The 27,800-nt window shown below is 41.9% G+C and overlaps 3 protein-coding genes across 7 annotated transcripts; 1 reads left to right on the top strand and 2 right to left on the bottom strand.

The window, feature by feature from the left end:
* Positions 1 to 137: 137 nt before the first annotated feature.
* Positions 138 to 2,902, bottom strand: bcl10 (BCL10 immune signaling adaptor). Of its 2 annotated transcripts, none has more exons than XM_048253826.1 (3): positions 2,796 to 2,902; positions 2,005 to 2,293; positions 138 to 1,847 (listed from the first exon to the last, which is right to left on the bottom strand). In XM_048253826.1, exons 1-3 carry the CDS (start codon positions 2,844 to 2,846, stop codon positions 1,417 to 1,419), a joined length of 771 nt encoding a protein of 256 aa, XP_048109783.1. In that variant the 5' UTR covers positions 2,847 to 2,902; the 3' UTR covers positions 138 to 1,416. The 2 variants fall into 2 exon arrangements, with proteins under 2 accessions (XP_048109783.1, XP_048109791.1); XM_048253834.1 differs by lacking the exon at positions 2,796 to 2,902 and adding an exon at positions 2,611 to 2,728.
* An 84-nt stretch (positions 2,903 to 2,986) lies between these two features.
* Positions 2,987 to 10,120, top strand: LOC125301430 (CCN family member 1-like). The gene is made up of 6 exons (XM_048253811.1): positions 2,987 to 3,070; positions 4,345 to 7,956; positions 8,066 to 8,279; positions 8,391 to 8,720; positions 8,982 to 9,187; positions 9,301 to 10,120. Exons 2-6 carry the CDS (start codon positions 7,909 to 7,911, stop codon positions 9,607 to 9,609), a joined length of 1,107 nt encoding a protein of 368 aa, XP_048109768.1. The 5' UTR covers positions 2,987 to 3,070; positions 4,345 to 7,908; the 3' UTR covers positions 9,610 to 10,120.
* Positions 10,121 to 17,003: 6,883 nt separating this feature from the next.
* On the bottom strand, positions 17,004 to 27,694 carry LOC125307670 (outer dense fiber protein 2-like). 4 transcript variants are annotated; one of them, XM_048263752.1, is made up of 18 exons: positions 27,508 to 27,694; positions 26,854 to 26,880; positions 26,496 to 26,680; positions 26,212 to 26,338; positions 25,833 to 25,958; positions 25,581 to 25,655; positions 25,356 to 25,427; positions 24,991 to 25,107; positions 24,635 to 24,820; positions 23,535 to 23,644; positions 23,277 to 23,412; positions 23,013 to 23,123; positions 20,164 to 20,268; positions 19,383 to 19,541; positions 18,837 to 18,937; positions 18,368 to 18,530; positions 17,646 to 17,771; positions 17,004 to 17,423 (listed from the first exon to the last, which is right to left on the bottom strand). In XM_048263752.1, exons 3-18 carry the CDS (start codon positions 26,666 to 26,668, stop codon positions 17,253 to 17,255), a joined length of 2,058 nt encoding a protein of 685 aa, XP_048119709.1. In that variant the 5' UTR covers positions 26,669 to 26,680; positions 26,854 to 26,880; positions 27,508 to 27,694; the 3' UTR covers positions 17,004 to 17,252. The 4 variants fall into 4 exon arrangements, with proteins under 4 accessions (XP_048119709.1, XP_048119700.1, XP_048119692.1 ...); XM_048263743.1 differs by having other exon boundaries at positions 26,854 to 26,931; XM_048263735.1 differs by having other exon boundaries at positions 26,854 to 26,970.
* Between the last annotated feature and the right edge of the window lie 106 nt (positions 27,695 to 27,800).

A 27,800-nucleotide genomic window follows, 5' to 3' on the forward strand; every position in this document is an offset into this window, starting at 1 on the left:
CGGCAACCCTCTCAGAACAAGTCCGAAGCACTAACCAGTAGGCCACGGCTGCCCCATTGTTGCTGTTATGTGAGATTGAACAATGCCATGTGAGCCATTCACTACCAATGTGGATGCAATGAGAGCTTGAAGCCTAAGACGGTAAAAAAAAGCAACACATTTATTCTCTTGTAACCATCACAGCTTTAAATAAAAACTGACAAGATAGTGTGAACAGAAAACATTTACCATTGTATTCTGTCTCCCCTTATATCCCACTTTACATATTAGACTACAGCCTACAATAAACTATTGTGGAACACAGATATATGAACTGGAACATTTCTAACACAGGATTTGTTCTTTCACATAGAGTATATAGACAGACACCTATTTCTTCCGAAGTTTGCATTGATAATTTCACAATCAATTTATTTTAGTTTCATGATATATTTCCATGTGTAGTGGTTCCACTGTTAGATTCATTTGTTTTACCTAACTTCAACCACCAGCTAAACACCAGTGGGAGCAGTCAGTGACGCTACATATATCATCCTGAATATGAGTTAGTTCAGTTAGTTACTTTCAGTTTGATTTATAATCCTCTGTCAATTGGTTTTTAAATTTGAGCCGGTTTTGATTTCTTTATAATGACTTCAGTGTGATTTGCGGTTATACATTAATGATACAAAATATATGCTTTTCCTGATCATTATCAGTGATAGAAGATGATGGCTGTCTAGAGGTCATGATAAATGCCAACGCATGGCTCCATCTGTTGTCTGACATCATTCTATGAGCAAGGTTCTTGTGCATGAACTAACGGCATCATGTGGTGTGAGACAGCTTTTAGCTGCACCAATGGTTGTGCTTAGTACCTTTCTCAGGTATTACATTCGCAATAAATTTTGCATAGTTATTAAGCAAGCTTTAGTTAGATTTTAGACTTTGCCCAACATTTGCATCAGGGCCCTATGACACTGAGGGGTCTTATTCCAATCCACAACCAACATCATGGGCATGTTCTGAAGTGGCCTGTTGTGAAGAATGTGCCCAAAGGTTGAGGTTGCTATATAATCAGCCAGCTATAAACACATCACGGGCAAGTTTCAACTGGATTGGGATCCTAGGATTTCCTATAACCTTAGGTATACAAGGAGGTATACAAACTCTGAGTGAAGCTGTATAGTGAAGGATTTCTCCTTGACCATGCATGAACCATTTAAAAAGGCACAAGATGGGTAAAAAAACAACGTGAAGACAGCTAAAAATGATCAGACAAGATATATGCACCATGAACAAAGACAAATGAAGGACAACACTAACACAAATACACGTCTTACTCATAAAATAATAGAAAGGTTCAATGGTCTCAGAAGTGGGCCTATGCCATGATGGTATGGTAAAGTCATTGGCATGGGGTAGGTTCACTAGCTGTTAAGGGCGAGGTGAAATGGACCGGGATCGCAGTGGTTGAAAATTGGCGTCCCCACCACTGGCCGTGCTCCCACAAGCACCAGGGTCTGTGTCCTGCACCTCATCCAGGACCTCCTCCGGTAGCGGGGGAGCCCCTGGGTCTCCGGGCTTGGGTAAAGATGAAACACAGGAGGATGACCCAATCATACTGTCACTACTGCCAACAACATTGCCCCCAAGGTTGTCTCGCCCCCTAGGAGACCCACTGAACAGGTTTAGTGAACTAGAGGCCATCGAGTTATTTGGGCTCCTCTCGCCCTCTGGGTGGTAAAGCAGGGTGGAGGCATAGCACTTGTCATAGTTCGAATCATAAGAGAATGTCCGAGAGAGGTCGTTGGTGGCACCGGGCTTGTGGGTATAGTTTGAGCTTGGACTTGCACTGCAGGCTTCAGCTGCGGGATACAAAAGTACAACTTCTCTTAAATTTCAACAGATAGGCCAACAATAAATTTGGTCACAGTAAGGTTTAGCCTAATATTTGAAAGCTGGCCTGTTACATTAGGAGTTGGGCTCCAGTGGCACATCTATAGGCTACACAGTTATTCTTACCCTTCAAGGCGGCTATCCTCTCATTCTTGACCTTCTGCACCTCATCGGTTATCCTAGTGATGAGGAAGTTAATAGTGCGCTCCCGACGGATAGATTCAATTAACGTATCCAAGCCCCGAGGGTTTTCGGCCAGGAAATCCAAGAGCTTTCCAGCGCGCTTGCGGTCTGTGGTACGGCAGTTTATCTCCTCCGTATCGTCTCGAGTCAGGATCTTCCTTGAGCGAAGGTAGTCAAAATGTCGACTGGCGATGATCTTGTCGACCAAGTACGGGCGTAGCCTTTCAAGTGCCTGGCAAATAATAATAATAAAAAATTGGATAGGTAAGGTTAGGTAACGTTGGTGTTTGAGTTGACCGTATTGTCAGCCCCTGTTGTCATTGTCACAATCTGAAACTGATGATACTATCTTTTAGATTCGCCAGGTAACCTTTTAGTTAGGGCCTAGGTCTATTCATTGCGCGCAAAGTTTATTGAGTGCCCCACAGAACTTAGCACAGTTTAGTTAAAATGGACATTGGGCTATTTCCACAGGAGTTCTAGTCATGCATGACTTCATTCACTATCTCATATGCATTGGCTATGCTATGAAACAAGAGACTAGCCTACTTTTAGGCTACAACCAAGATACCACGACAACGGCATTTTCTTTCTTTAACTTTCATGCAGACATAACCTACTGACACTTTAACGCTCTTTAGGCTACCCATATGTCCAACGCGTCGAGGCAAATTTGTTTAAAGAAAATTCAACTGAATGTTCGAGTAGGTAGGCTATCAACAGTGAATACTCACTTCCTTTTTTATTTCAGCCATGTCATCTTCCGTCAGGTGAGGAAAATCCATTCTACTAATTTAGTGGTTTCCCAACCCTGCTTCCTAAAGCTACGGCTCTAAAACAAATGTTTAGGTCTGTAAAAGATCAATTTATGTAACGAAACGTCAGCGTGCCTACATTTTAAGAATGTTGCATGCCAGTAGCCTACATGCACCTTGCTTTGCCAACTCTAAACATCGGAAGGAGAGAGGGGGAACTGTGTGAATTGGACTACTTCCTCATTCAGTTTCACGTAAGTTTGAGCAGAAATCTATCCGGGTGGATCAAACTGTGTGGTTTTGTATTAGGCCTACTACTAGTAGGCTATTGGTACATTAACAATTGACAATATCTACCAAAAGAAAACTTTGAACGATAATATCCTAGACTTAGGTCTAAATCTAGGCTAACATTAGAAAGGCCTCCTTAGAGACCAAACAGGGGTGTTTTGTTAGGTCTGATTGAAGCATTATGCCAGTAAAGAATGATCCAGGGTAAATATTATTTCAAGACACCATGAACAGTGATTGAGCGAATCCCACTAATATTATTTTCATAAATAATCGTAGGGGATGGATCTGTCTTTGACAGATGCCTACAACACAAGTGGCCTCGGGGTGGAGCTATAGGGCTATGAAAATTTGTCTAATTACGTCACTCCCGGTCATCTTATGATTTTTAGCCTACCCAGACTTGAATTCATTTTGTCGACTGAAATGGCAAGGTGCCTGCTATCAGGCTAAGATTAAACTCTGGCTCAGAGTTCTAATTTACTTTAGACAACAACACAAGAGAAATAGTTGACTTCCTCTTTAGAGAAATAGCCTAGAGGAAGTTCCCATTTAGGTCACAGAGCTGCTCTAAATGGGAGCTCATAAACAGGCTATTTTATGTGAAACTCAAAGAACCTTTACTTTGTCATGTGCAGCGACTAAATTTAATTGCATTTAAAAGAAGAAATAGTATAAAAGTTGAGTCTGAATGAGCCATCCCTGGACCTTGATCACTGAAGATCACACAAATTTGAATGATGGGCAAAGAGCAAGGTCTAACTAAAACTACTAGGCAAAATCAATTTGCTAATTTAACACCATGGGTAAGACCTTAACAGCAAACATTGACAAATCAGCTCAATGATCCTTTACCACATAATAACAAATAGCTCATGGAGACATGCACAACAACAGATAGACTTTGCACTTTGCCCACCATTTAAATTAGGGCTCGGAGAGTTTTCCTTTCTTGACTAGACACATATTGATTTGTTTTAACACCAGCACATATACAGTATGAAATACCACTGTGAATGCTTCTGTGAATGGATGGAGATTTTGAATTCAGTTTGGCAAGTAAGGAAAAGTAGCATCAGCATAAAATCAGTCACAGTTTAAATGAGCATTAGACCTATTTTACTCCCTATACTACAAAGTAAATGTTCATGGCTATGCATATAAAAATCACTGTTCCCAAGAAGCCTCGGAGTGCTCAGAGACAGGAGGTTTTGGCATTTTTCTTGTGACTTTGCAGGCAGCCCAGTGGATACTGCCGAGTCAGCAGGAGAGCGATCACAGACGAACACAATGTTCCTTTTCTGAGTGCTCGGAGGACTGTGGGATTTAAATATGGGAAAGTGGTTGAGTAGAGTGATGTCAGAAGAACTGCATTAGCAATCATCTCTTTGAACTCCTCTGATACACCACAGGCATTTTTGTGTCTGACCTATCAGAAATGTGAATGATTCATCAGCATTTCAGACAGAAACAGATCTCGTCTGCCCTTATGCACTGTATAAACACAGCTGGGTTTTTTTCCACTGAAGCATTGGTCTTAGTAGATGCAAACACAGTGTGAGTCAAAGTAATCCAGAACTACAGTATGACAAATGTTGTCATGCATGAAATAATTTGTTTAAGATTGTTAATATATAAAAAAATAATATATAAAAATAATCAACATGAGTGAATATAAAGGTTTTCGTGAATAATGTTGTGAACAAGACAGGAATGGTTGGATGTTTTTCTGTCTTTCACTATTTAATTCAAGGATGTAACTATGAAAATACATGTTATGCAATTACTCTGTACAGCTTAATCCCCAATTGTGTGGCCATGCCATGCTAATGTAAATGCCATACGATCCACCATTATTGATGTGTGTTAAGTTTAATTTATGACATATTCAGAATGTACACCCTGTAATTAGATAACATGGTTTCAGAAGCTTTCATGTTCACCCAAAGGGATAAGGGAACCCTGGTGCAGGGTTTTGGTAATCCAATCCAAACTTGACAGCTGTGACAAGGATCTCGGATAGCATCCTGTTAATTAGTCCATGGAACAATTACATCAATGTAATGTTTGTTTGACTAGTTGTCAAGCCAACACAGACAACTGTATCCAATATGATATGTACTGAGATGAATCAAAACAACATTTTATTCTAGTGCAACAATATTTTCTCCAACAGCCAAGATTTACATTTATCATTTATTCATTCATCAAAAGCAACTTACACAAATGGGGAGAACAACATTCAAGCTATGTAATGGTGCAGAGGAGATAGGTGGGAATTAATACTGCATCAAACAATATTACCAGAGAATGAGAGTGCAGATGTTAGTAGTAGTCAAAGAAGGAGAAAGTGGTAGGGAAGAAGGAGGGAAGAGAGGGAAGGAGAGGGTTACTGTAGTTGTGTTAGGAGAGGAGGTACCTGCGGAGGAGTTAAGTCTTCAAGAGCTTCTTGAAGATAGACATGTATCCTATATATTATAGTATAGTTCTGAATTTACTAAGTAAATGTAAGACATCAGAAATGATTAATGATAAACACTATTTTGCATAGTCTACAAAGTCAATGTTCTTGAAATCATATATTTTCAGAATATAGGCATTCAACAATATTTTCCCCAAGACCAACTGCACAAATATGCATGGTCAAGTCAGCTCCAAGAAACCAGTGAGGTTCTAATTTCTATAGCAAAGTCAATTCCCCTCTGAACCTAACTTGTGCCATCCACTGTGGGGAAAAAAACATGATTGAGTATGCTCAAGCACATTTCCTGTAAAAATCACCAAGTCTTCATCTGGATTGATGGATGGAAGGCAAGGTAATTTATGTTTTGCGTTTCTTGATGTGTCGCAAGGAAGGTATTTTTTTCACGGTTCATTCTCTGTAGATCCTGCATGGAATGTTCCACAATGGATTTTCCTCCAGCACATTCCTCCCCACCCTGGGACCTCTGTTTGTCTAGTCTTGTTCCAAGCCCAGTCCATTATCCCAGCTGGACTTAAGATCCCATAGGAAGTTAAACATATCCTATTCCAGGAACACATCATTCTTCCCTCCTTTTGCCACATTTTTGCATAAAGACATTTACATTACAAATGTAAACAAGAAATCCCTCAATAAGAGGGAGATGTTAAGACCGACCTCAGAACAGTTTTATCAGAATATTGAGAGCTGTGGGATCTGGGATAAAGGCCTTTAAAATAAAAAAGCTTCCCAATAATAATAATAGGCCTAATGATTTCACACTTGTGGTTCACAGTCAATTTTCCTTCAAACTATAGGTCATATGACCGTGGCTGGCTGGCCGACAAGTTAAAAGAAACTAGTCATACTAGCAAGCACAATATACCTTATGCGTTATGGGAAGGGATGGACTTGGGTAAACACTGTTTCAAGGTGCGCCCCGTGCGTAAAGTTGCGCGCCACAGTCAAAAAACTATCTTTTGGTATAGCAGGACAGTGCAAACATGGAAATGCATACAGACCAATAGCACGGAAATGGCAAACATACTACTTAAATTTAACACCCAGAATTGTTTACAGATGGGCCACAGAAAGTCTCCCGTTTAATAGCCAAGTTCACCTAGCCTAAAACAACGTCCTGCCTTTGGTTAATCTGATTCGTTTTTCTTGGATAGCCTAAGCCTACCAAACATCAAGCAAATAAAAAAAATGACCTGTTCACGGTTGGAAAACAAATATCTTCACGTTGTTTAGCCTAGGCAATTCATATAATGTAGCCTAGGCAATTCATTGTGCGCCTGGTGTTGTATCACAAAACGTTTGTGCAGCAATACGCTTTTAAGAAAGACTGATCTCTAATAATGGAAACGAGGAAAGACATTTCAGGTCAAATTGATTATTATATGTTCACGTAGCGTTTCAAACTAACTGCAGGTAACGTTGCAATTATGGGTGTATGGGCATTTGCTTAAAAAAGGTTGAGAACCACTAATCTACATGCAAAATTCCCTGAATATTAGTGCAGATTCCCTCTTGTTAAGACATTGATGCACAATGATAAATCGCCTCATTAAACCTCTCCCCGTGTCAGTATATCTATTATACTCCTCATATGGCGTGTGATTGTAGGCCTGATTTTTAAGCTAAGCAGCAGCGATGGTCGTGGCCGCTTAGTGGAAGGGAGACCTCCGGTTAAACCATAGCGATCTTGCTACTCAATGTTTTTCTAAAGGTTGGCTATCACTATGTTACAAAGGCAGTGAAATATTAGACGAATGGCCAGTTGGCCACCGCTTGTTAACCCATTCGTATATCAGGCTACACTGTGCATTTGTTTTAATTCGTCAGTATTATATCATAGCAAAGAACACAGTCTGAATAAATGGTACAGCCCAATGGGGGTGAGGGTTTGAAAATCGTATTTCATTAGATTATATCCTGCATTGTTGGTATGTGATGGTAATACTGCATTTAATTACATGCAATATTGGATAACATTAAAGTTTATTACATTTTTTCAGTACCCCCCAAACTATTTTTTTTCATCCCTTTTGGGAGGGTCCAAGTCTCATCTAGGGGGGTCGGACCCCCCCCAATACACCGTAATTCGAACCATGGACCTCCGCGAAGCGAAGGGGGCGTCTTTCCTGGATGGAGAAGTGCATTTGAAACATTCCAGGCATAGTTTCAGGAACACCTCACAACCGAGCCAGATCGTACGTAAGCCCACATAGCATTATAAAAGAGAGGGAGACACGACTTCGGCAGTACAACCGACAGTAGAGGCACTGAGCGCATGTGAGTTTACAATTGAGATTGCAGAGGGAAAGAACAGAAGACATGCTGGTGCTTTCTATTACCATTATCATGTATGGATGCCTTGCAATGGTAAATATGACTTTCCTTAACCTAACTAAAGAAACTAGCCTAATTGACATACTGCTGATGTCTATGTCTTCAACATTTAAATGAAAAATGAACTTTTCGCCTGCCACAGGCTTCCTCCACATGCCCTTCAGTGTGCGTATGTCCCCTGGAAACTCCACGGTGCGAACTGGGAGTCAGTTTGGTGACGGACGGATGCGGTTGTTGTAAGGTCTGCGCTAGACAGCTGAACGAGGACTGCAGCAACACAGAGCCGTGCGACCACATCAAAGGACTTCAGTGCAATTTCGGGGCTAGCCGGGATGCAACTAAAGGCATATGTCGAGGTACGAATAAATTCACATATTCAAACTATGTTTTTTTGGAGGGGGAAGTGCGTTGTGTCTGTTGGTGAAGGATCTCTCAACTCCATTGTAACTGATTTTCCTCTCTAACAGCCAAGCTTGAAGGAAGACCTTGTGAATTCAACAACAACATTTACCAGAATGGAGAAACCTTTCAGCCAAGCTGTAAGCATCAGTGTACTTGCATAGATGGTGCCGTGGGGTGCGTTCCACTGTGTCTTCAGGAGCTATCTGTACCGGCCCTTGGGTGTCTCAACCCCACATTGGTCAAGGTGCCTGGCCAGTGCTGTGACAAGTGGGTCTGTGCCAACACAGACAAGCAGAACGTGAAGAAAGGCCAAATCAAACCTGGTCAACCTGAAGACAACTTCACACAGAAGAATAAGATGTTCTCCAAATTCTCCAAAGGAAATCCTCAAGCAGGTCAGTACTTCAGCCTCACACTTATGTTCAAGTATACTCACCTTTACTAACTGTAAGGTTTAGGTTACCAGGTAGAATCTTTCACTTATAGTTAAATTTCCCATCTCTGAATCAGCCCTTTTGATCAAAAATGTTTTCAAAGTGAATTATTGTCCTAGTAGCCAACCTATGCCAATGAGGACTAGCAGTGTCTGTGTGAATGTCAGTTATATTGCCATAGGCATTATAACATTCATTGAATGTCTTTCTCTGCCCTCTTAGCTTACAGAGACCAGCCTGTGACCCGCTTGTTGTCTTCTGGTCTGAAGTGTGTCACTCATTCGACCAGCTGGTCTCCATGCTCCAAGACCTGTGGCATCGGGGTCTCTACCAGGGTTACCAACAGCAATCCACAGTGCAAGCTAGTGAGGGAGTCACGGATTTGCCAAGTGCGACTCTGCTCTTCATTCTCACAGTCTAGTTTAAAGGTAAGCATATGGTGTATAACTTAAATATAACCTAGCATGCGGTTGTATGGTGTATTGTGTTGGAAACACATACTGATTTGAGATACAGTAATACATCTGTTTTGATTTTCCAGAAAGGGAAGAAGTGCAGTCGCATCGAAAAGCCAAAGCAGCCAGTGAAGCTGACGTATGCAGGCTGCAGCAGCGTGAAGAAATACTGGCCAAAATACTGCGGCTCGTGTCTGGACGGACGGTGCTGCCGCCCAGAGCAGACCAGAACTCTGCCAGTGCAGTTCCAATGTGACAGCGGGGAGACCTTCACCAAGGACGTGATGATCATCCAGACTTGCAAGTGCAGCTCAGACTGTCCCATCAGATTTGAGGGCCCCCTCCCAATGCACAGGCTGGAGAATGACATCCACAGGTTTACTGATGATGAGTGACGAAGAGATCTGTATATGAGGCTTGTATTGGGTACATTATACATTGAACCTCCTGTTAGACAAGATTACATGAGCAACTGGGAGGAAATCTTGATAACATGCAGAGAAGTGTGGAATGTTTTCTGTATTACTTCATAATATTGGAGCATCAGTATTAGCTTCATGTTGAAGCATATTATCTATTATAATTTATTAGTATTATTTTTTTTTTTATTGTGATTGTGAATTGATTGTGTATACAGACATGTTATGTTTTGTATACAGACAACACACATTGTTGTGACTGTAGGTTTCATTCTGTTTGTTCAGGTTCTGTTGGTTTGACAGTCAGTGCTGCTTCCATTGGTTTATAAAAAAAATAATGTTATAAATTAAGACCAAGCAGCTGTCTGTGTTTATGAGTGTATTTTGTTGTTTGTTTTTATATCTATTTATTAATGATGAGGTCATATTTTTGTATTATACTTGTATTTTATTTACACAATGTTGACTATGTGGTGTGAATAAAAATGTATTTATAGAAAATATTGCCTATATGCGGTACATGTCTTTTTTTAAGTATAAGTGTGAAGCTAAAGTGATTCTGCACTGGTAGAAAAAGGGGAAAGTGCAGAGAGTATACTGAAGATAGCATTGTGACAATCAGAGGATGTGCTTCAAGTGTTATAGCACATGAAGTGGAGAAAAACAGACCGATAACATGACAGGCTCCAGGGTTGGTTGTCTTGCCATGATAGCTTTCAGATTACATGAAATGTACAAATAAGTAATGTATTATGTTTTATATTGTTTATATCGAGTCCATTATCAATCATTTGTTTCACTTTGATGCTGGACAATCATGAGGAAATAGACCTACATTAGACTTGATTTCATATAACTTATTAACACAATTAAATAATGTATTAACTAACTCTTATATTACCACTAGGCCTAATCTTATTTTATTAACCCGCTGTAGTAGTTCTACAGCACCATTGTAGAAAGTGTTTTTTTCTTGTTAAACCACTGATCTGTGGCTGCACCCATTGCTATGTGCTTTGAACTGAGCATGTTGGAGGTTTGAACCGAACATTAAACTAATTAAGAGCATTGTTATGATATGGTTACAGTAGGTGAGGAAGGGAAAACATGCAGTGTAAAGGGTCTGTGTTAAAGACATTCCAACATACCCAGGCATTTTTGGTAAAACTCTTGCAACATTTCAATGCCTTGCAGATTCTTCTTTTTTTGAGCATCAGCATAACTACCCCGGAAAAAAGCAGAACGAATACTGCTTCTCTGCGCTGTTCCTCATTCGATGAAGTCCATGTTCAGGAATGCTTGTAAAATTGTGTCTAGCACTGCAGTGGTAATCATTACAGCTGGAGATGGGTTGGTTTGTTTTAATCAATCTTAGAATAACAGCAGAACAGCAATGCAGAATAACATCTGGGGGGTGATACGCAAGCTAACATTTTGGGTGGACACAATGAGAGTGAGGTGGGGCTGGGGTAAAAGCACTGACCAATATTCAAACCTACATAGGATGGTGAATATTGGTGACCTTAAGGTGAACATACTCGTATACTTATACTCTATACTTTCATAGCTGACATATCTTCCTTATCATGACCACTGTCACCAGAAGCTATAATTCTCTAAATGATGTAGGGGATGATTTGAGCATGAATCAGCAACGACGAGACCACATCTGAAAACATGTGAAACCTTGACTGTGCTGTCAAACCAGTTAAAGTTAACAGCTGCCAGTGTCACTATTATAATCTGTAAAAGATTATCCATGTATCCACATACATACATACACAGACCCTTAGACAGTCAATTACATTTGATAGTAGGCCCAGTTTATCCTGTTAGTGATGCTATTACGCAATATCCATTGCTTGCAGCAGAATGCTGTGTTTTTACTACTCTCTATGGATGTCACCTCATGCAAGATGCCTGAGAGCATTTAATGGCTGGGAAGTAAACCTGATCTCTGTCCACACAAACTCAAGTACCTTTTCTGAAATGAAGAAGGCAGGTTAGCTGTCACTGAGGGCATAGTGCACGCTCCACACTACAATAGCCAGGCACGTGCAGAGAAGGGGTGCTACAGGGGCTCTAGCACCTGCCCTTTTGCCCCTTTGATGTCTAAGTGCCCTTTTGACAAGACCCGTTTTTTACTTTTTAAAATTTGTAATACTTCCGCTAGTGCCAACGTGAATATTCGCTAAAATGTCTCATTAATAGTTTGTGAAATTACACATGTACAAAAATAACAATTTTCTATGTTAATTGACATGCCTTGCGCCACCAATCCGTGACGTCATACATTCAGTGAACTCTCAGAAGGTGCACGCAGGCACAGTGCTGCAGGAGACGTTTGGGAGCACGGTAAGGTCACTTGGCAGTTAGCCTATCTGAACATGCAATAGTATTCAGCTTAGAGATAGAGAATAAAATGTTTAAAGTTGTTTCATGTTTAATGAAGTAGGCTATCAAACCCGTTTTAACCATGTCATGGTCCATCCATTTCAATAACCTGGCAGCTTCGAAAATCTAAGGCTGAACGTTCATAACATATTCTGTTTAGGTTACTATGTTATAGTAGCTTAGGTTAGTAGACCTAGTTCATAAAACAGAGTAGGCAAACCTTTTCTAAATCGTCATAAGCCGACGACATAGGCTACTGTAGTTGTTTAACTAACCCAACTCCACACGTCGTTCTACACACGTCATTTCACCCAGTGGCCACACGCACAGCACGTGAATCTGCAAGACACCAGCTTGCTAATGGTCGTAGTTCACTGTGATAAACATTAAAATTATAGCCTGACAAGCCAGACTAGGCAATAACATATTTGCTGCCGCTAGGGTGCGTAGATTTCTAGGCTATTAAAATTAGCTTTGAATTTAATCAAAAAGATGTAGCCTTATAGCCTATGATCTCTGTGTAGACAAAAAAAAATTTGTTCCATGTGCCCTTTTTTTAAATTTGAGCCCCTGCCCCTTCAAAGGTATCTGCACGCCCCTGACAATAGCATCCACAATGTTATCCATCCAATAAAATAAGACACTCAAGAACACAAATGTAGGGGTGGGGCTATCCCACAGAACAAGTGCAAATAGTGTAGTGCCAAAGAGTAAGCCCTGTTTAGAAGTGTTGTCATACTGAGATACAAACCTGTCGTGTTGTTATTTTTAGGCCTCTATTCACTGGCATTTAGGTCACCCAGCTGTTTACTGTGACAAGTGCAGATTCCAGAGTCCCTGTCCAGCATCTAATTATATTGGACTCCAATGAGGGGTACAATGATTTTATCCTGAGGATTACATTTGCCCATGAATTTGGAGTTTCTATGCAAACTAAAACAACGATTTGAAGGGTAAAAAACAATTGACTACACACTAAAGCAAACACAACCATTGGAAATTCATGAGACAATAACAAACAAAATGGATACGTCCATGAACTTCTCAGACGCTAAAACAAGTGTTTCACATAAATAAGTGCTTCACATCTCATGTTTAAAGTTCATTGTTAGATTACCACTTTATATATGTGAGTTGTCTGGGAAAGTGGAAGGTGGATAACAGATAAAACAGGTATAGGTTCAGTAGCACATCCTGTAGGCTACAGTGTGCTACAGTCTCCACTCCACTGGGAAGGCAAAGGAATCGAATGAGCTCTCTCATGACTCCCTGGATGATGTCATGGAGTAATTGGGTAAATCATTTCTCCCGTCTTTCACAGTCCAGCGCAAGGCACGAGCATAAACGACATAAATGGAAAGAATTCTCCCTCGGCACATAGGGGCACGTGTGCCAAACTGTCTATGAACGGAAACGGTTTACACAAGCAACAAGCGGCCGGCAGGGAAAACGGGGGTTTGACGTATGTAGCATCACAACGCGGCCATCTCGTCTGAACATGCACAAAGGCTCTTTGTTTCAGCAACGTCAGCCAGATGCAGCTTGCTGTCCAAGAGTGGTGGGAGGAGGCTGTCTTACTGGAACTCATTCTAAATTTATAAAAAAAAATAAAAACTCAGCCTTTTACAGTCAATCTGATGGCATAGTCTGCAGCACAATGTCAGTGAGTGTTATGACTTAATACTAGTCCTATGGTTTATTTTGTGAACCTTTAACAGAATTAAAAAGTGACTTCATGGTTAAACAGATTGAGTTCAATCACTTTACAAATGCCCACATGTGGTCAGATACTTTGTGTGAAACTTTGGCAATTGATTGAAAACTGTAATCAATGTAATCATGTCACTAGTATATTACACAATAACATTCATAAACTACATACCCTCCAGAATTATTGGACGACACAACACTGGTGGGCCTCATCACTAAGGGCGATGAGGCTCACTACAGAGAAGAAGTAGACCTGCTGGCTAAATGGTGCAAAGACAACAACCTCCTGCTAAATGTCAGCAAGACCAAGGAGATTGTTGTCAACTTTCAGAGAGGCCACAAACAACTGCCACCACTGTCCATCGACGGAGATGCTGTGGAGAGAGTGAGCAGCACAAAATTTCTGGGGGTGCACATCAGCGACGACCTCTCCTGGACCACCAACACAGCATCACTGGCGAAGAAAGCCCAGCAGCGCCTCTACTTCTTGCGCAAATTGAAGAAGGCAAGTGCCACGCCTCCTGTCATGACTACATTCTACAGAGGGACCATCGAGAGCATCGTCTCCAGCAGCATCACAGTGTGGGGCGGAAGCTGCACAGATCAGAACAGGAAGACCCTCCAGTGCACTGTTAACACAGCTAAGAGGATCATTGGAGCACCACTCCCCTCCCTGCAGGACATTTACACCACCCGCCTCACAAAGCAAAGCACTAATGATTGTCAAGGATACAACCCACCCTGCACACGAACTGTTCAGCCTCCTGCCCTCTGGAAAGCGGTACAGGAGCCTCCGCTCCCGCACCACCAGACTGGCAAGTAGCTTCATCCACCAAGCAATCAGGATGCTGAACACTCTACCCACTCTCCCATCACTGACAGCCCCCCCCACCCACCAGCCAGCCAGGAACCTAGGAAACTAGGATCCTGTCTACCCTAACCCCAACCCCCCCCCCCCTGTGGAACTGCACTGTGACTGCGCGGCCCTAACGTGTTGCTGCTTCACATCAAGCCTGATATACTTGAAATTACTGCATACTGCATATCAATGTAAATATACAGGTCACACAAGCACAAGTTTAAACTTCATGTAACTGTTAAGACTATATAAATATACAACACAACTACTACCTTTTTTTTTTTTATAAATGTCCTATATTTCTATTTTGATACATACATGTTCTATATTTCAGTCTTGCACTTTAATTTAATGTTTATTGTCTATGGCTATGTCTATAGTATGTCTATGTCTGTATTTAAAGCATGTCTATGTCTGCATGGGAAAGTAAGAAATGAAATTTCAATTCTTTGTATGACCAGTGCATGTAAAGAAATTGACAATAAAAGCCGACTTGACTTGACTTGACTATTGGCACCTCTGCTTAAGTTGACTTAAAACCGGTATAAAAAATAATCTGTTGGTGATTTCTTGTAATCTCACAATGAAACAAATTAGAAAAAAATCCAACCTTGAAGGGATCAAGCAAATTTATTTTGAGAAAAAGGAAGAAATAAACATTTTTAACAAAAACACGTCGCTCACAATTATTGGCACCCCTGCTTGTAATACCTTCTTAAGCCCCCCTTTGCCAATAAAACAGGTTGTAATATTCTCCTATGACACCCCATTAAGTTGGAGAATACAAAGCAAGGGATTTAAGACCGTTCGTCTTTACAAAATCTCTCCAGATCGTCCAGATTTCTAGGTCCACACTAATACATTCTCCTCTTTGACTCACCCCACTGTTTTCCTATATGGAGTTTAGATTAAAAACCTTTAATCCTTGAATTTCCCCTTGGGGATCAATAAAGTATCTATCTATCTAGATAAGGGGACTGAGATGGCAATGTCCCGAAGCATGATTTTGTGTTCAGCGAACAATATTTGTTTTGATCTGGACATTTGTTTTGGTTCATTGACCTGATGAATGATCCAATCATGACCAACTTTTAGTGTCTTGGCAGAGATTGACAGATATCCTTTGAAAATGTTCAGGTTTTTCTTGGTGTTCATGATACCATGCACCTTAATTAGGTTCTCAAGGCCTTTGGGAATAAAAACAGCCCCACAATAGCACAGCCCCTCCACCATAATTCTCATTAGGCATGGGGTTCTTTTCAGTATAGCCATTCCTCTATGTACGCCAAATACAAGTGTTTCTAGCCAAAGAGCGCAATTTTCATTTCATCTGACAATAGACCTCACTTCCATACAAAGTCACTGTACCATTCAGTAACTCCTGCCATTTACATTGGTAATTAAATGACTGGACAGGCTTTTGCCTGGCATGCCCTCTAAATAATCTATTAGCAGTGAGGTCACTTTTGAAGATTTTTTTGGGGACTTGGTGACCCCAAGTAGCTAGACCCCAAGATACCTTTGTCTGTCACTCTCCAACAGTGGTTCTCATGGAATTGTTTGCCTCTCTTACCATCCTCCATACTGTACGTGGGGGCAAGATAACCATGGGTCCATGTCCAAGCATGTTTGTCACATTTCCAGTTGATTAGAACCTTTCAATAATGGTTTTAACTGTAAATATAGGCATTTTCAACAAAGTACCTAGTTGTCATAGACATTCTCTGACTTACAAATGTCAACACACTTTCTTTTTATTTAAATTTAGTGTATTCTCTTGTCTTTCCGTGTGACTTTATTTTAATACCATAATGAAAATGAATCATGAACTACTTCTGAAAGTTCACAGACACTGATTAACTTAAATAAATTGAAATTAGATAGGAAAATGCTTCTGTGATTCTGAGGTGCCAATAATTGTAAGCAATGTGTTTTAGTTAAAAATATTTATTTCTTTATGAGATTTCCCTTTTTCTTAAAATAAATTTGCTTCCCTTCAAGGTTGGATTTTTCCAAATTGTTTTCATTGTGAGATTACAATAAATTACCAACAAATTGTTTTTTATACTGGTTTTTAGTCAACTTTAGCAGAGGTGCCAATAATTCTGGAGGGTACTGCAAGTACAATAAAAATAAAAAGCCCTATGGGGCTTAACTAGAAATCAATACCTTCTGTCAATTACAAAAAAGGCTACTGTCCAAAAAATCCATTTATCTTTGCCTTAACAACGTCAGCAGTGGCATTGGTGGCTAAACATGACGTGTGCTTTTCACAGAGCTGAGGTGTGGTATGGTTAGGTCAAAGATTAAACATGACACAGATTTTGTAAGTTGTGTAACAAAAAAGGATTAGGGAGACATACAAGTTGCTCACATGTAATAAATAACTGCCAGTTTCCACAAAATGTGACTTAGGAAATATTTTAATAATTTAAACCATGAAATAATATAGATCTGTCTATACAAATAAATATATAAAATGTATAAATACAACCCATGGAACTGGTCACAGATTACATTTGGAGGGTGAATTCCACAGAATTTTCTCTTGTAATATAGCACAACAATGATTATCTCTGATATGCTTACACAGTGACAGGAACACAGACTCACAAACACAAACATGTAGAACAAACAGAAAGTAGACCTGCAAGCATTACTTTAAGAAATAAGATGATCCCAAGCTTGATGGGAGACCCTCGTCAAACATAGTGGAGTAGGAGTTTTTGAGGAAATCCACATAGTTTTGAATGCTTTGCTTGTGGCTTTCTGACTGATCCAGGCTCAGCTGCAGGTCTTTGAGGCGTACTTCATACTGCTTCTCACTCTGTGTATTAGGGGAGATACATAAAAGATGAACTGGGTGTTAAAAATCCATTCCTTTCCAAGGCTTCCATAAAAACATTAAAATAAGGAAAAAGAACAGTTCCATTAACTAAACAAGGCGATAACACAGACAAACAAAGCCAAACAGATAGGGGCATAATGAAAACAAAAACAAACAAACAAACAACAGACGATGGAGGCTGCAAAAAAAAAAATCACATACCGATATCTTGCTCTGCCTGAGCTGCTTCAGCTCGTTCTCCTTCCTGTTTTTCTCGGCTTCCAGCTCCTGGATCCGGGCCTGCAGATTGACCTCTCGGGTCGATGTCTTTTCCTTCACCTTGGACACCTTCACACAAGGACCAGGGCTTAAAATTATTTTTTCAAAATGGGGGGGAATTCCTGACAGTTCCTGATTGCTACACTTTTGAGAGAGAGAAAGAGAGAGAGAGAAAGAGAGAGAGAGAGAGAGAGCACCTGCAAAGCGGTTCTGTGCGCGTGTGTGTGTGTGTCTCTTAATGGGGTTACGTTTAATTCAAGTCAGAAGTTGGTCCGTCCGGTCAATAGTCCCGCATTCACGCCGTTTTATTATTAGATTAACGTTATCAGACAGTGCTGTAAAATGTGCGTGAGAATTTCTCGCATTATGATGGCTAGAGTTGTGGGACTTGAATAAATTATGCGCAATACCCACAATCCCGTGCTGAAACATAGGCCCTGAAGAGGCACAGAGAGCGACTAAAACACACAACTTTCCTCATTCTTCACACAGGTGGCTTCAAATCTTTGCATGTCACCATGTCTTAACATTCATCCTATCAGAGATATGGCCCTTGCCATGTTATGAGACTATTTTATGAAACGTCCAGTCTTGGCCCTCTTGAGCTTTTAAAGGACCAGAGGGATAACCGTCCCACATCTGCTTCCCAGGTCAGAGGTGCCTACCTGCAGACGGACGTCGGTGAGGGCGGTCTCCAGCTGGCGGCTGAGGGCCTGGCACTCTGCGGAGCGCTGCTCCAGCTGACGGCTGCTGTAGTGCAAGGCCTCCTCCTGGGCCCCAAGCCTGTGCACCAGCTCCCTGTTCTCAGCATGGGCCTCCTCCATGCGCCTGGACCACACAGCAACACACACATGCACACTCATGATGGTTGTAGTGTAATGGTAGCCCACTGCTCTGGTTACTGTGCCATTTGTGTGTGTGTGTGTGTGTGTGTGTGTGTGTGTGAACTGTATCAGTCAATATCAGGACAAAATGTTCTTAAGCTAGTGCTTAAAAGGACTCACACCAGATCACGATTCCTGACCTGGCAATAACACAATAACACTATGCTCATGAGGGAACAAGAGGAACGGGTGATTCATTTCCAGTGATTAAAATGTGTTTAAAAATAGTAGTTCTTGATTGGAAACCCACTTCTGAAGGGATTCCACTTTCTCCTGCAGCTGACTGTTGGCTTCATTAATTGAATCCTTCATCTCGACAGAGGACCTCAGTTTCTCCAGCTGTCGCTCGGCCTACAAAACAAATATTTGAGAATGATCAGGCAGAAAATCATGAGGTCAGTGGATGAGCATGGGGATTCAGCACACACAAACACACACGCTCAACACAAAAAATAATGAAAAAGTGAGAAGTGAAAAGTGTGGACTCGGTTTCGCTAACAGGGGCATCTACCACAACACCGAACCTGAACTCTCAGATGGTGAGGAAGGAACAAGGACACCACAGCACAACACTGCCAAACACAGCGAGCCTACGCAGTGACGCCACAGCAAGCTGGCGCCTTGAAACAGCCTGCGAGGAACACAGTCACACGCAGGGCACGTCAAACAGAGTTTGCTGCCACCTTGTGGCTGAAGTTACGCAACAACAACAACACCAACGACCACCACAATGAAAAATGGCTACACACAGGATCACCGCTTGGTGGATTGGCGTCTACACAGACGCAGAGCACACCTTAGCCTGGTGCTGGCGGAGGGCCTCGGCCCGCTCCGCGTACTTCCTCTCGGAGCGCTGCAGGTTGTCCTGGCTGTCCAGCAGGTGCTGCTCAGTAGCACTCAGGAGCTCGGGGCAGGCCTCAAGCTCCAGCACTCGGCTCTCAAGCTGCTCCCGCGCCTGGGGCCAAACACACACACAGGGCACGGTGGTGTGTGTGTGTGTGTGTGTGTGCGTGTGTGCGTGTGTTTGTGCATGGGTGAAGGAGGGGAGTGGGTAATAATTGTGGTTTGTAAGGTCAGGTCAGACAAGAGTCAGATAAATGTGAGCTGACCGGATATGGTGCAGCAGCTCTGTGTGCGTCTACATTCTCTGCCCCTTTTTGTCCATATATACATAGCAAATAGGACTAAATCCAATCCAATACACAAAACTTCTTCAGAAAATATTTCAGCTAAATGTTCTTGAATGTTCTTGTTCTTCTGTTACTCCTTCCTTTTATCCTGACCTTAACAAGGAATGCCTATCAAATGATTAGACAGATTAAGGTACATGGGATTAAGAGCAACTCCCTTGTGTCCAGTGTGACTGTGGGTGAGCCCACTATGTGAAAAGGACTGGGAGTAAAGCTTGAAGAAATTAAAATGTTAATAACATTTCCTCAGATCTCAATATAACACACAAAAAATAATGCTCTACATGAGAGGCCATTTGGGATGCATGGTTTTATGCATTTCAGTGACCATTACCATACTGATTAATTTGATCTTCAAATGAACCAACAGTTCAAATGTACTGTTACCTTGGCAACCTCAGCATGTCTTCCGTCTATGATATTGTCTTTCTCCTTTAAGAAGCTTTCCAGCTTTATTCTCAAGTCAGTGACCTCTGTTTGTAACTCCGCTATCTGAAAGAGACCAGATCAAGACATTGTAATCACGATGACAATGAAATATCAGAAATTATGTATTTTTCCTTAGTGAAGAGTAGGGATGCATCGAATCCAGGATTCGGTTTCGGATTCGGCAGAATATTGGATTTTTTGACGGGGTTCGGTTTCTGCCGAACCTTATAATTTTTCCCCACCGAACCGAACCCTACGCTTACACTATGCGCGCTACGCTGGTCGACGTCATGACGCCGCCGCTGATTATAGGAAGGTGTTTACGTAGGTGGCCCGTTCGAATGCAGTAGCTCAGGCTGTGTGAGTGAGAAAGTGAAAATGGAACTCGTGAGCAGAAAAAAGTGTTGTTTGGCAGTACTCAGTCCAAAGAAGGTGATTCTAGTCGAGCTACATGTTCAATTTGCAATGCCGATTTGTCTCGTGGTGGTAAGGACCCTAAACAGTACACAACATCGCCGCTGTTAAAACATTTGCGTATGAAACATTCGAAAGAATACGAGTTGTGCATGAAGGAATCTACAGACAGCAGCCAAAATGCAGCAACTTCAGGTACAGCAAAGGAAGGACAGTCACAGCCAAAAACGTGTGTTAACCAGACGACCATCACCAGCTTTGCCAGTCCTACACCGAACAAACAGTGGGCCTCAGATCACCCACGAGCCAAAGCCATTCATGCAGCAATTGGGAAAATGATAGCCATTGACTTGCAGCCCTATAGCATAAGACACTGGATTCAATGAGCTACTCCATCTGCTAGAGCCACGTTACAAAATCCCCTCCAGACGCTTTTTTGCTGAGAGTCCATCACTTCCCACATACAAGCACACGTTACCGAAGCACAGGCTTTTGCATTTACATGTGACATATGGACTTGTGAGTACACACAGTCCTACATCAGTGTGACCTCACATTGGATTAATGATGATTTTCAACGCACACATGCTATTCTTCGATGTGAAGCATTCGATGGAAGGCACACCGCATTAAACATTGCTGATGCACTACAAGAAATTATCAGAGCGTGGGAGATACCTGTTAACAAGTGTCACCTGGTCTTGAGGGACAATGCTGCAAACATGCGGAAAGCCATGTCCGAGGCAGGGATTCCAAGTGCTGGCTGTTTTGCACACACGCTCCAATTGTGCATCCACGACAGTCTTTTGTCACAACAAAGTGTCTCTGACATGATCGCACTGGCCAGGAAAACTGTTGGTCACTTTAGGCACTCCTCAAGTGCTAAATCAAGGCTTTCTGCTCTACAGCAGGAGTTGGGGCTGCCAAATCACCATTTAATTCAGGACGTGACAACTCGATGGAATTCGACATATCTTATGATCGTTTAATAGAACAAAAACGTGCCATAAACATCTACGTGTCCGAGACAGATGGGATGCAACATATTCATGCACAGAGGTGGACTCTGATGGAGGATGTTCTCAAGGTGCTCAGACCATTCGAGGAGTTGACTCGAGAAATAAGCGCAGAAAATGCGTGTATATCCACTGTCCTGCCAGCTGTGATGATGTTGAAGCGCTATATCCACAACGAAACAGACGGTCATGGAATCAAGCAGATGAGAACCCGCTTACTGAAATCTCTGCAGGATAGGTTTGAGGGAAGCGAGCAGAATGGCCACTTAGTTGTGGCAACAAGTCTGGATCCCAGATACAAGGCGAAATTTTGGGTGAGTGACACAGAACAGTGCCATTCAAAGTTGTTTGTGCAGGAGGCTGTATCCCGTTTGCGTGAATCAGATCAAGACGCATCTGCTAGGCCTACAGCAACTGAACAGCCTGAGGAACAAGGCCCGACACCTCGCACTAAACAACACTGTTCAGGAATCTGGAGCGGCTGGGACGATCTCTACCGCAGCAGTCACATCAGGTGCCGATGCGGAGATAAGTGCGTTTTTCGGCGAACCCCTCATTGCCCTCAGAGAAGATCCTCTCCAGTGGTGGAAAACAAATGGCAAAGATCTATCTCTGTGCGCTACCAACCTCTGTGCCCAGTGAAAGACTTTTCAGTACTGCTGGGGACATTCGTTCCCACACTCGCAACCGGCTGTCACCTCTTAATGCTGAGCGTCTTGTTTTCCTGAAAGGGAACGTTCATTTCATGTAAGAGGTTGAGGTTAGCCTACAGGTTAAGGTTATAGGTGTGTGATTAGGCCTACAATTTTGTGTTATATTTGGCTACTGTTAATCGCAGTTTAGCTGTTCCAACCAAAACAGTTTTTTGAGTAATTGTTCAATAGCCAACCATTAGTCACTAAACATTTTGATTTAAAAAAACCTTTTATTTGCATTGTTGCACTTTGATGAAAACTGAAAGATTTTGGTTTGTAGCCTACTTGGTTGCACTTTGGTTTGTACTTTGTACTTTATGGGATTAAGACTCATATTTTGTATAGGCTATTGGTTGGATCTTGAGATGGCCTAATTGTCAAAATAGTCATCCTGGCCTAATGTTGCCTTTTTTACAGTTAAAATACAATTAAATTAAATATACACTGCTGTGGATGTTATTTACTTCATAAATGTGTTTACTGTGTTAATGGACTGAGGATGGAGTAGGATTCGATATTCGGTTTCGGATTCGGCAGAATCTTAACCAGTGGATTCGGTATTCGGCCGAACCCCAAAAATCTGGATTCGGTGCATCCCTAGTGAAGAGTAAACCACACAGCAGGCGCTATGCTTAACACATGCAGGCAGTAAAAGACCAGATGTCATGACCCAGATGTGCACCTGAATTTGGTACTGCTCCAGCTGGCTTTTCTTCTCTTCAGATCGTGTGCTGTGTTCCTGGTACACGGTTAAAGAGTGCTCCAACTTATACTCGTACTCCGAAATTGAGGCCTTCACATGAACGACAAAAAGCAGACAAACCATTGACTAACATAAAAAAAAAATCACCATAAAACACCTATAAAAACAAGCAATCCAAAAAAAGAAGTAGTAGTAGCGTACAACGAACAAGGTGATCCCACTACACTCCAACAAATATCTCACCTTGAGTGTTGCATTCTCCAGGCCAAGCTCGCCGTTCTCAGTGTTCAGGGTCTCCACTTTCTTGAGCAGAACGGCATTGGCAGCACTTGCTGCATCCTTCTCCTTCAGCAGCTCGTCAGTCAGGCTTGTGATTTGACTTCAAAAACAAGACAAAGAGACACATCTCCGTCACCTCAGTGCACCATCGCTGCGCTGGAGAAGCTCGCTTAAGTAGCACCCAATGAGCCCTGTTGAATAAAGTAGCGGATGGTCTCTCACTCGCGCAGAATGGTGATCTCTGTGTCCAGATGCACCTTCTCCTCAGCGATCTGCTCGTGCTGAGTCTTCCACATGTCTCTCTCAGCGCGCATCTCTGCTAGATTCACGTCCTTCCGAATGGACACACCACAGTTCAATACCACACCACCATTAGAATAGTCAGACATTAGGATACTCAGATTTTGACCATCATTGAAACCATGCTAGCACTCAGAGCCACACCACTAAATTGTCTTCCGTGTTCTAAATGGACTTTGCGGTTAGTTAAAGGTGCTCTTAGTGATGTTACAAGGTTTCTAAGCTAAAACATTTTTTGTCACATACAGCAAACATCTCCTCACAATCCACTAACTGCCTGTCCCCTGAATACATTGTAAAAACCATGAAACATAACTAATTGTTCCAGCCCTTCACGAGATGCACGTTTGTCACTTTCAATTGCACGGGAGAAAGGGGCGAGCTAGCTCGCTATTTTGTTTGAATTGTTAACAGAAGTGAACCGTGCTTAGAGAACCTTTAAAGGTTCACAATGCAGGTTTAGGTATTTTTGCCAACTGCAGAGCTCCCTCTAGAGTTGCGATATATTTATATTTTACTCTGCTGTTGTAAATAGCAAACCTCTCATGACTTATCCCCTTGTGCACAATGAAAATGTTTTGCCATGGAGGTGAAGGATTAAAAACAGGCAAAAACTCCAAAGAGCTTTATCAACTGACAAGGCAACATTTCATGATTCTCATGAGATTTGCATATTGTAACCTTTAGCCAGTCATTCAGACTGTTTTGAGCATAAAAGTTGGTTCCACCCTGTGCTCTTACTTCAAGCAGTGAAGTGAGGAACAGATAGCTTCATTCACCAGATTCCTCAAATTCACTGGAAAACCATAATGTACACCTTCAGTATTAAGGGATGGGCCATCAGTCTTGTAACATCACTCTATACTTCAGTGATGAGTTGAATCAAATACAATGCAAGTCGATGGAAGGGTGCGGTTGGTGCGTTCAAGACAACTCAAATCTCACAGAATTCTGCACAAAGCCACTTTAGCGAGACAGACAGAGCCCAGGCACCCTTCCCTTGCCAAAGTCAAGTGTCAAACCTTGTCTCTCAGCTGGTCGTAGCCTTTCTCCATGGCCGCCTCAAACCTTTCGGCCCTCTGCTTCTGAGCTCGGGTGGCCCTCTTCAGGGCATCCTTCTCCTGTGCCGCCTTCTCCAAGACAGCATTGATCTGACCCTTCATGTCGTCAATTTCTAACTTCTGTTCGGTGACTGTCCTCTCCAAACCCTAGGAGGGTGCAGAGAGACACATTACATTTCACTGTATATTGTACTACATTTCACATTACACTGTATTGTATTACATTTCACTGTACATTTCACTGGGGTATAGCTTGAGCCTGGCATCACTGGTCACTGTGCGAAATGGGAAATAAAGTAATGCAGTTGGCAGCATACCCTGAGCTGGACAGTCAGGCGGTTGTTCTCAGCCTCTTTGCTGCGGAGCTGATTCTGGAGGTGCGCCCGAGTGGACTCCACTGATCTGGACTGCTGGACCACGGACTCTGCATTCTCCTGATGGGTTGCATCAAAAACAGGCACGTCATTTTTTGTTCTACTTTATGATGACCAACATGGCAATGAGCATGCAGGAATAGCAGGCATCACATTATGATGTTTGGGGACCATTTTGAGAGGGTGGTAAGTGTGGTGTCTTATGTCTTGACCACAACTGTGGAGGTTACACCAAGCAAACAATGATGGGTAATATATCAAACTAACAAGCTATGCCTAATTAAGTGAAGAAGTATAAGTATGCTTACCATTTCTTTTTTCCGTAGAGACATCAGTTCCTCTACTCTTCTCTCTCGGTCACTCAGATTGGATTTCAAATGCTACAAAGTTATTTATTATTTATTATTTATTATCCATCAAATCTCCAGTAGAAATGTAAATCTTACATATCGGTACACATCAGAAGTTATGAAGAGCAGCACATACTTCATAATGTGTGCAAAAACATGGATGCATGGAAATAAAAATCACACCTGATTTTCACTCTCTGTCTGTGTCAGCCTCTTCAGTAACACATCAATTTGTCTGTCTGTCTCCATGCGGCATGCCTAGGACAGAGCATTACAAATAATTACATCAGAGCTAACTGAAAGTCCTCCAAATGCCACCAGTCATTCTGCAAAACACTGTTTATATCGTCATTGTCACTGTTTATATTGTTTATCTTGTGTTGCAATTTGAGCCCACCAGCTCACACAAGCCCACACAACCATGGCAGCACCCACCTCTTGATCCTGTAGCTCTTTCAGCTGTTGGCGGACAGACTTGTTGATACGCTTGAAGACCTCCAACTTATCTAACAAAAGGCCTTTCTGCCTGGACAAGCGCAAATCACTGGAGCACCTCGAGTCCTTCAGAGCAAAAGAGGAACACTGAATCTTTGGCAGACATTTGGAACACTAAGCTGTGAGTCACCTCAAACAGAGCGAGAGAGGGAGAGAAAGAGAGAGAGAATACATGTTTAGGATTGGCTATAATCAGATTTTAAACACACTTTTAGAGGAAACACATCTGAGCCAATTTTATAATTTTCACGTTCAAGACTAACTTGAGCTCTAAAAATCAAGACAAGCCAGTCTCTTATTTTCAAAGAATTTAACAAACCCCAAAGTCATCGTCCAAGATGTCCTTAAAAGACACCAGCTGAATGGCAGCCGAGTTGGCAGCAGATTCGGCATCAATGAGAGTTTTCAGCAGAAGTCCTTTGTCCGATGAAACAAACTCATCATAACTGTAGACAAAGAACAGGGGCCATATCACACAAGTACTTAATTGTAAATGCAGTTAACATATTACTTCAATATATTTTCAATTCAAAGTAAATATCATATACATTGAGGAGATATGCATTCTCTGTGTACAGTAGAGAGGGTATCCTCAAGTCTAACCTGCTCTTCTTGTCCTCTGAGAGTCTGCTGTGGTGGGCCCTGCGTCCTCTGCTCCCACTGTCAGTGTCCCAGGCCCCGTCCATGTCCCCAGTACTGAGTGGGAGCTCGTCCCTGGTGGCTCTGGAGTAGAGCGATGACTCACGAAAGACTTCATCTGTAGACAAAGGCCTCATCCCTCCAGGGACCTTAGAGAAGGCACAGTCAATTGAACCAGGTGTTGAGCTTAAGGTACTAAATGTACAAATAAAATAATGTAAATGTATATATACCTTCTATAGAAGGCACAGTATGTTCAGATGTTTATTAGTTTGGGAAAATGAAAAGAATGCTGGATTCATTTGGGAAATATCTTTCTCACCTCATAACTGCTTTCATCACCATGGTCCTGCAAATCAGTCATCATCTCTTTGGTCGACACCTTTTCAAATGTACAGGGCTGGGGTGCAATGTTATCTTCTACTTCACTGAGATTTAGCTACAACATACATACAACGCATATAACAATGTGCTTCGTTGGGTGAAACAATTTCATGCATGGGAGATTCTTCTGCGCACGGATGTTGCCTTTACATATTTTTGCATGTTCAAAGAGGTTGTGTTAACAGTACCTAATAGTTACAGTTGGAATTTATGGGATGCAACCTCAACTGCAATCTGCAAACTCGCGTTTTTGACCTTGTAGGGATCACAACAGCTTAACAGCTACTTTGAAACCAATTAGGTTGCCCAGAGCACTACCTTTAGTGAAGTTATGCTAAATTAACCCTAAATTTCGAACGTTTGCGTATTCCACTTGAAATAATCAGAGATCGCTTTGACAAAAATCATAAAGTAACTATTAAACTCTTATGCTTGTCCTGTCAGTCTTCCTTTGGTGTTTTAACAGTTAGAAACTAGCTGCATAGAGTTTATGTTAGCTTGACACCTAGCTTGCTCGCTTGAGCATTCAAAAGCTCCAGTGCACATGTGTTCGCTTGCTTGACAACACACACAGTTTGACTGAAAGACTTACATAACATTTGGAAATCAAGATCTGATGATTGGAAGGATTTGATTCTTTTTTTGCAGAGCGCAAACTCTTGGCCGATTACTTCTTATGACGGAGACCAACACAAATATCCTTGATTCCTAGCCCACTCTGGATAAACCTACTCTGAGGCTGAGCCGGTGTGTGACGTAGCTGGTTTTCACTGGTGTATTTCAAACTCTTCCTCTTCATCTCTCGGTGGTAATTGGTTGTAAAAAAACGTCACCGTGTGAATGTAAACAAAAGTGGTAGTTAGGTGTTGGCAGGGACGCTCGATC

The sequence above is a fragment of the Alosa alosa genome, chromosome 1 (genome assembly GCF_017589495.1).
Source record: "Alosa alosa isolate M-15738 ecotype Scorff River chromosome 1, AALO_Geno_1.1, whole genome shotgun sequence".
NCBI classification, from domain to species: Eukaryota; Metazoa; Chordata; class Actinopteri; order Clupeiformes; family Clupeidae; genus Alosa; species Alosa alosa.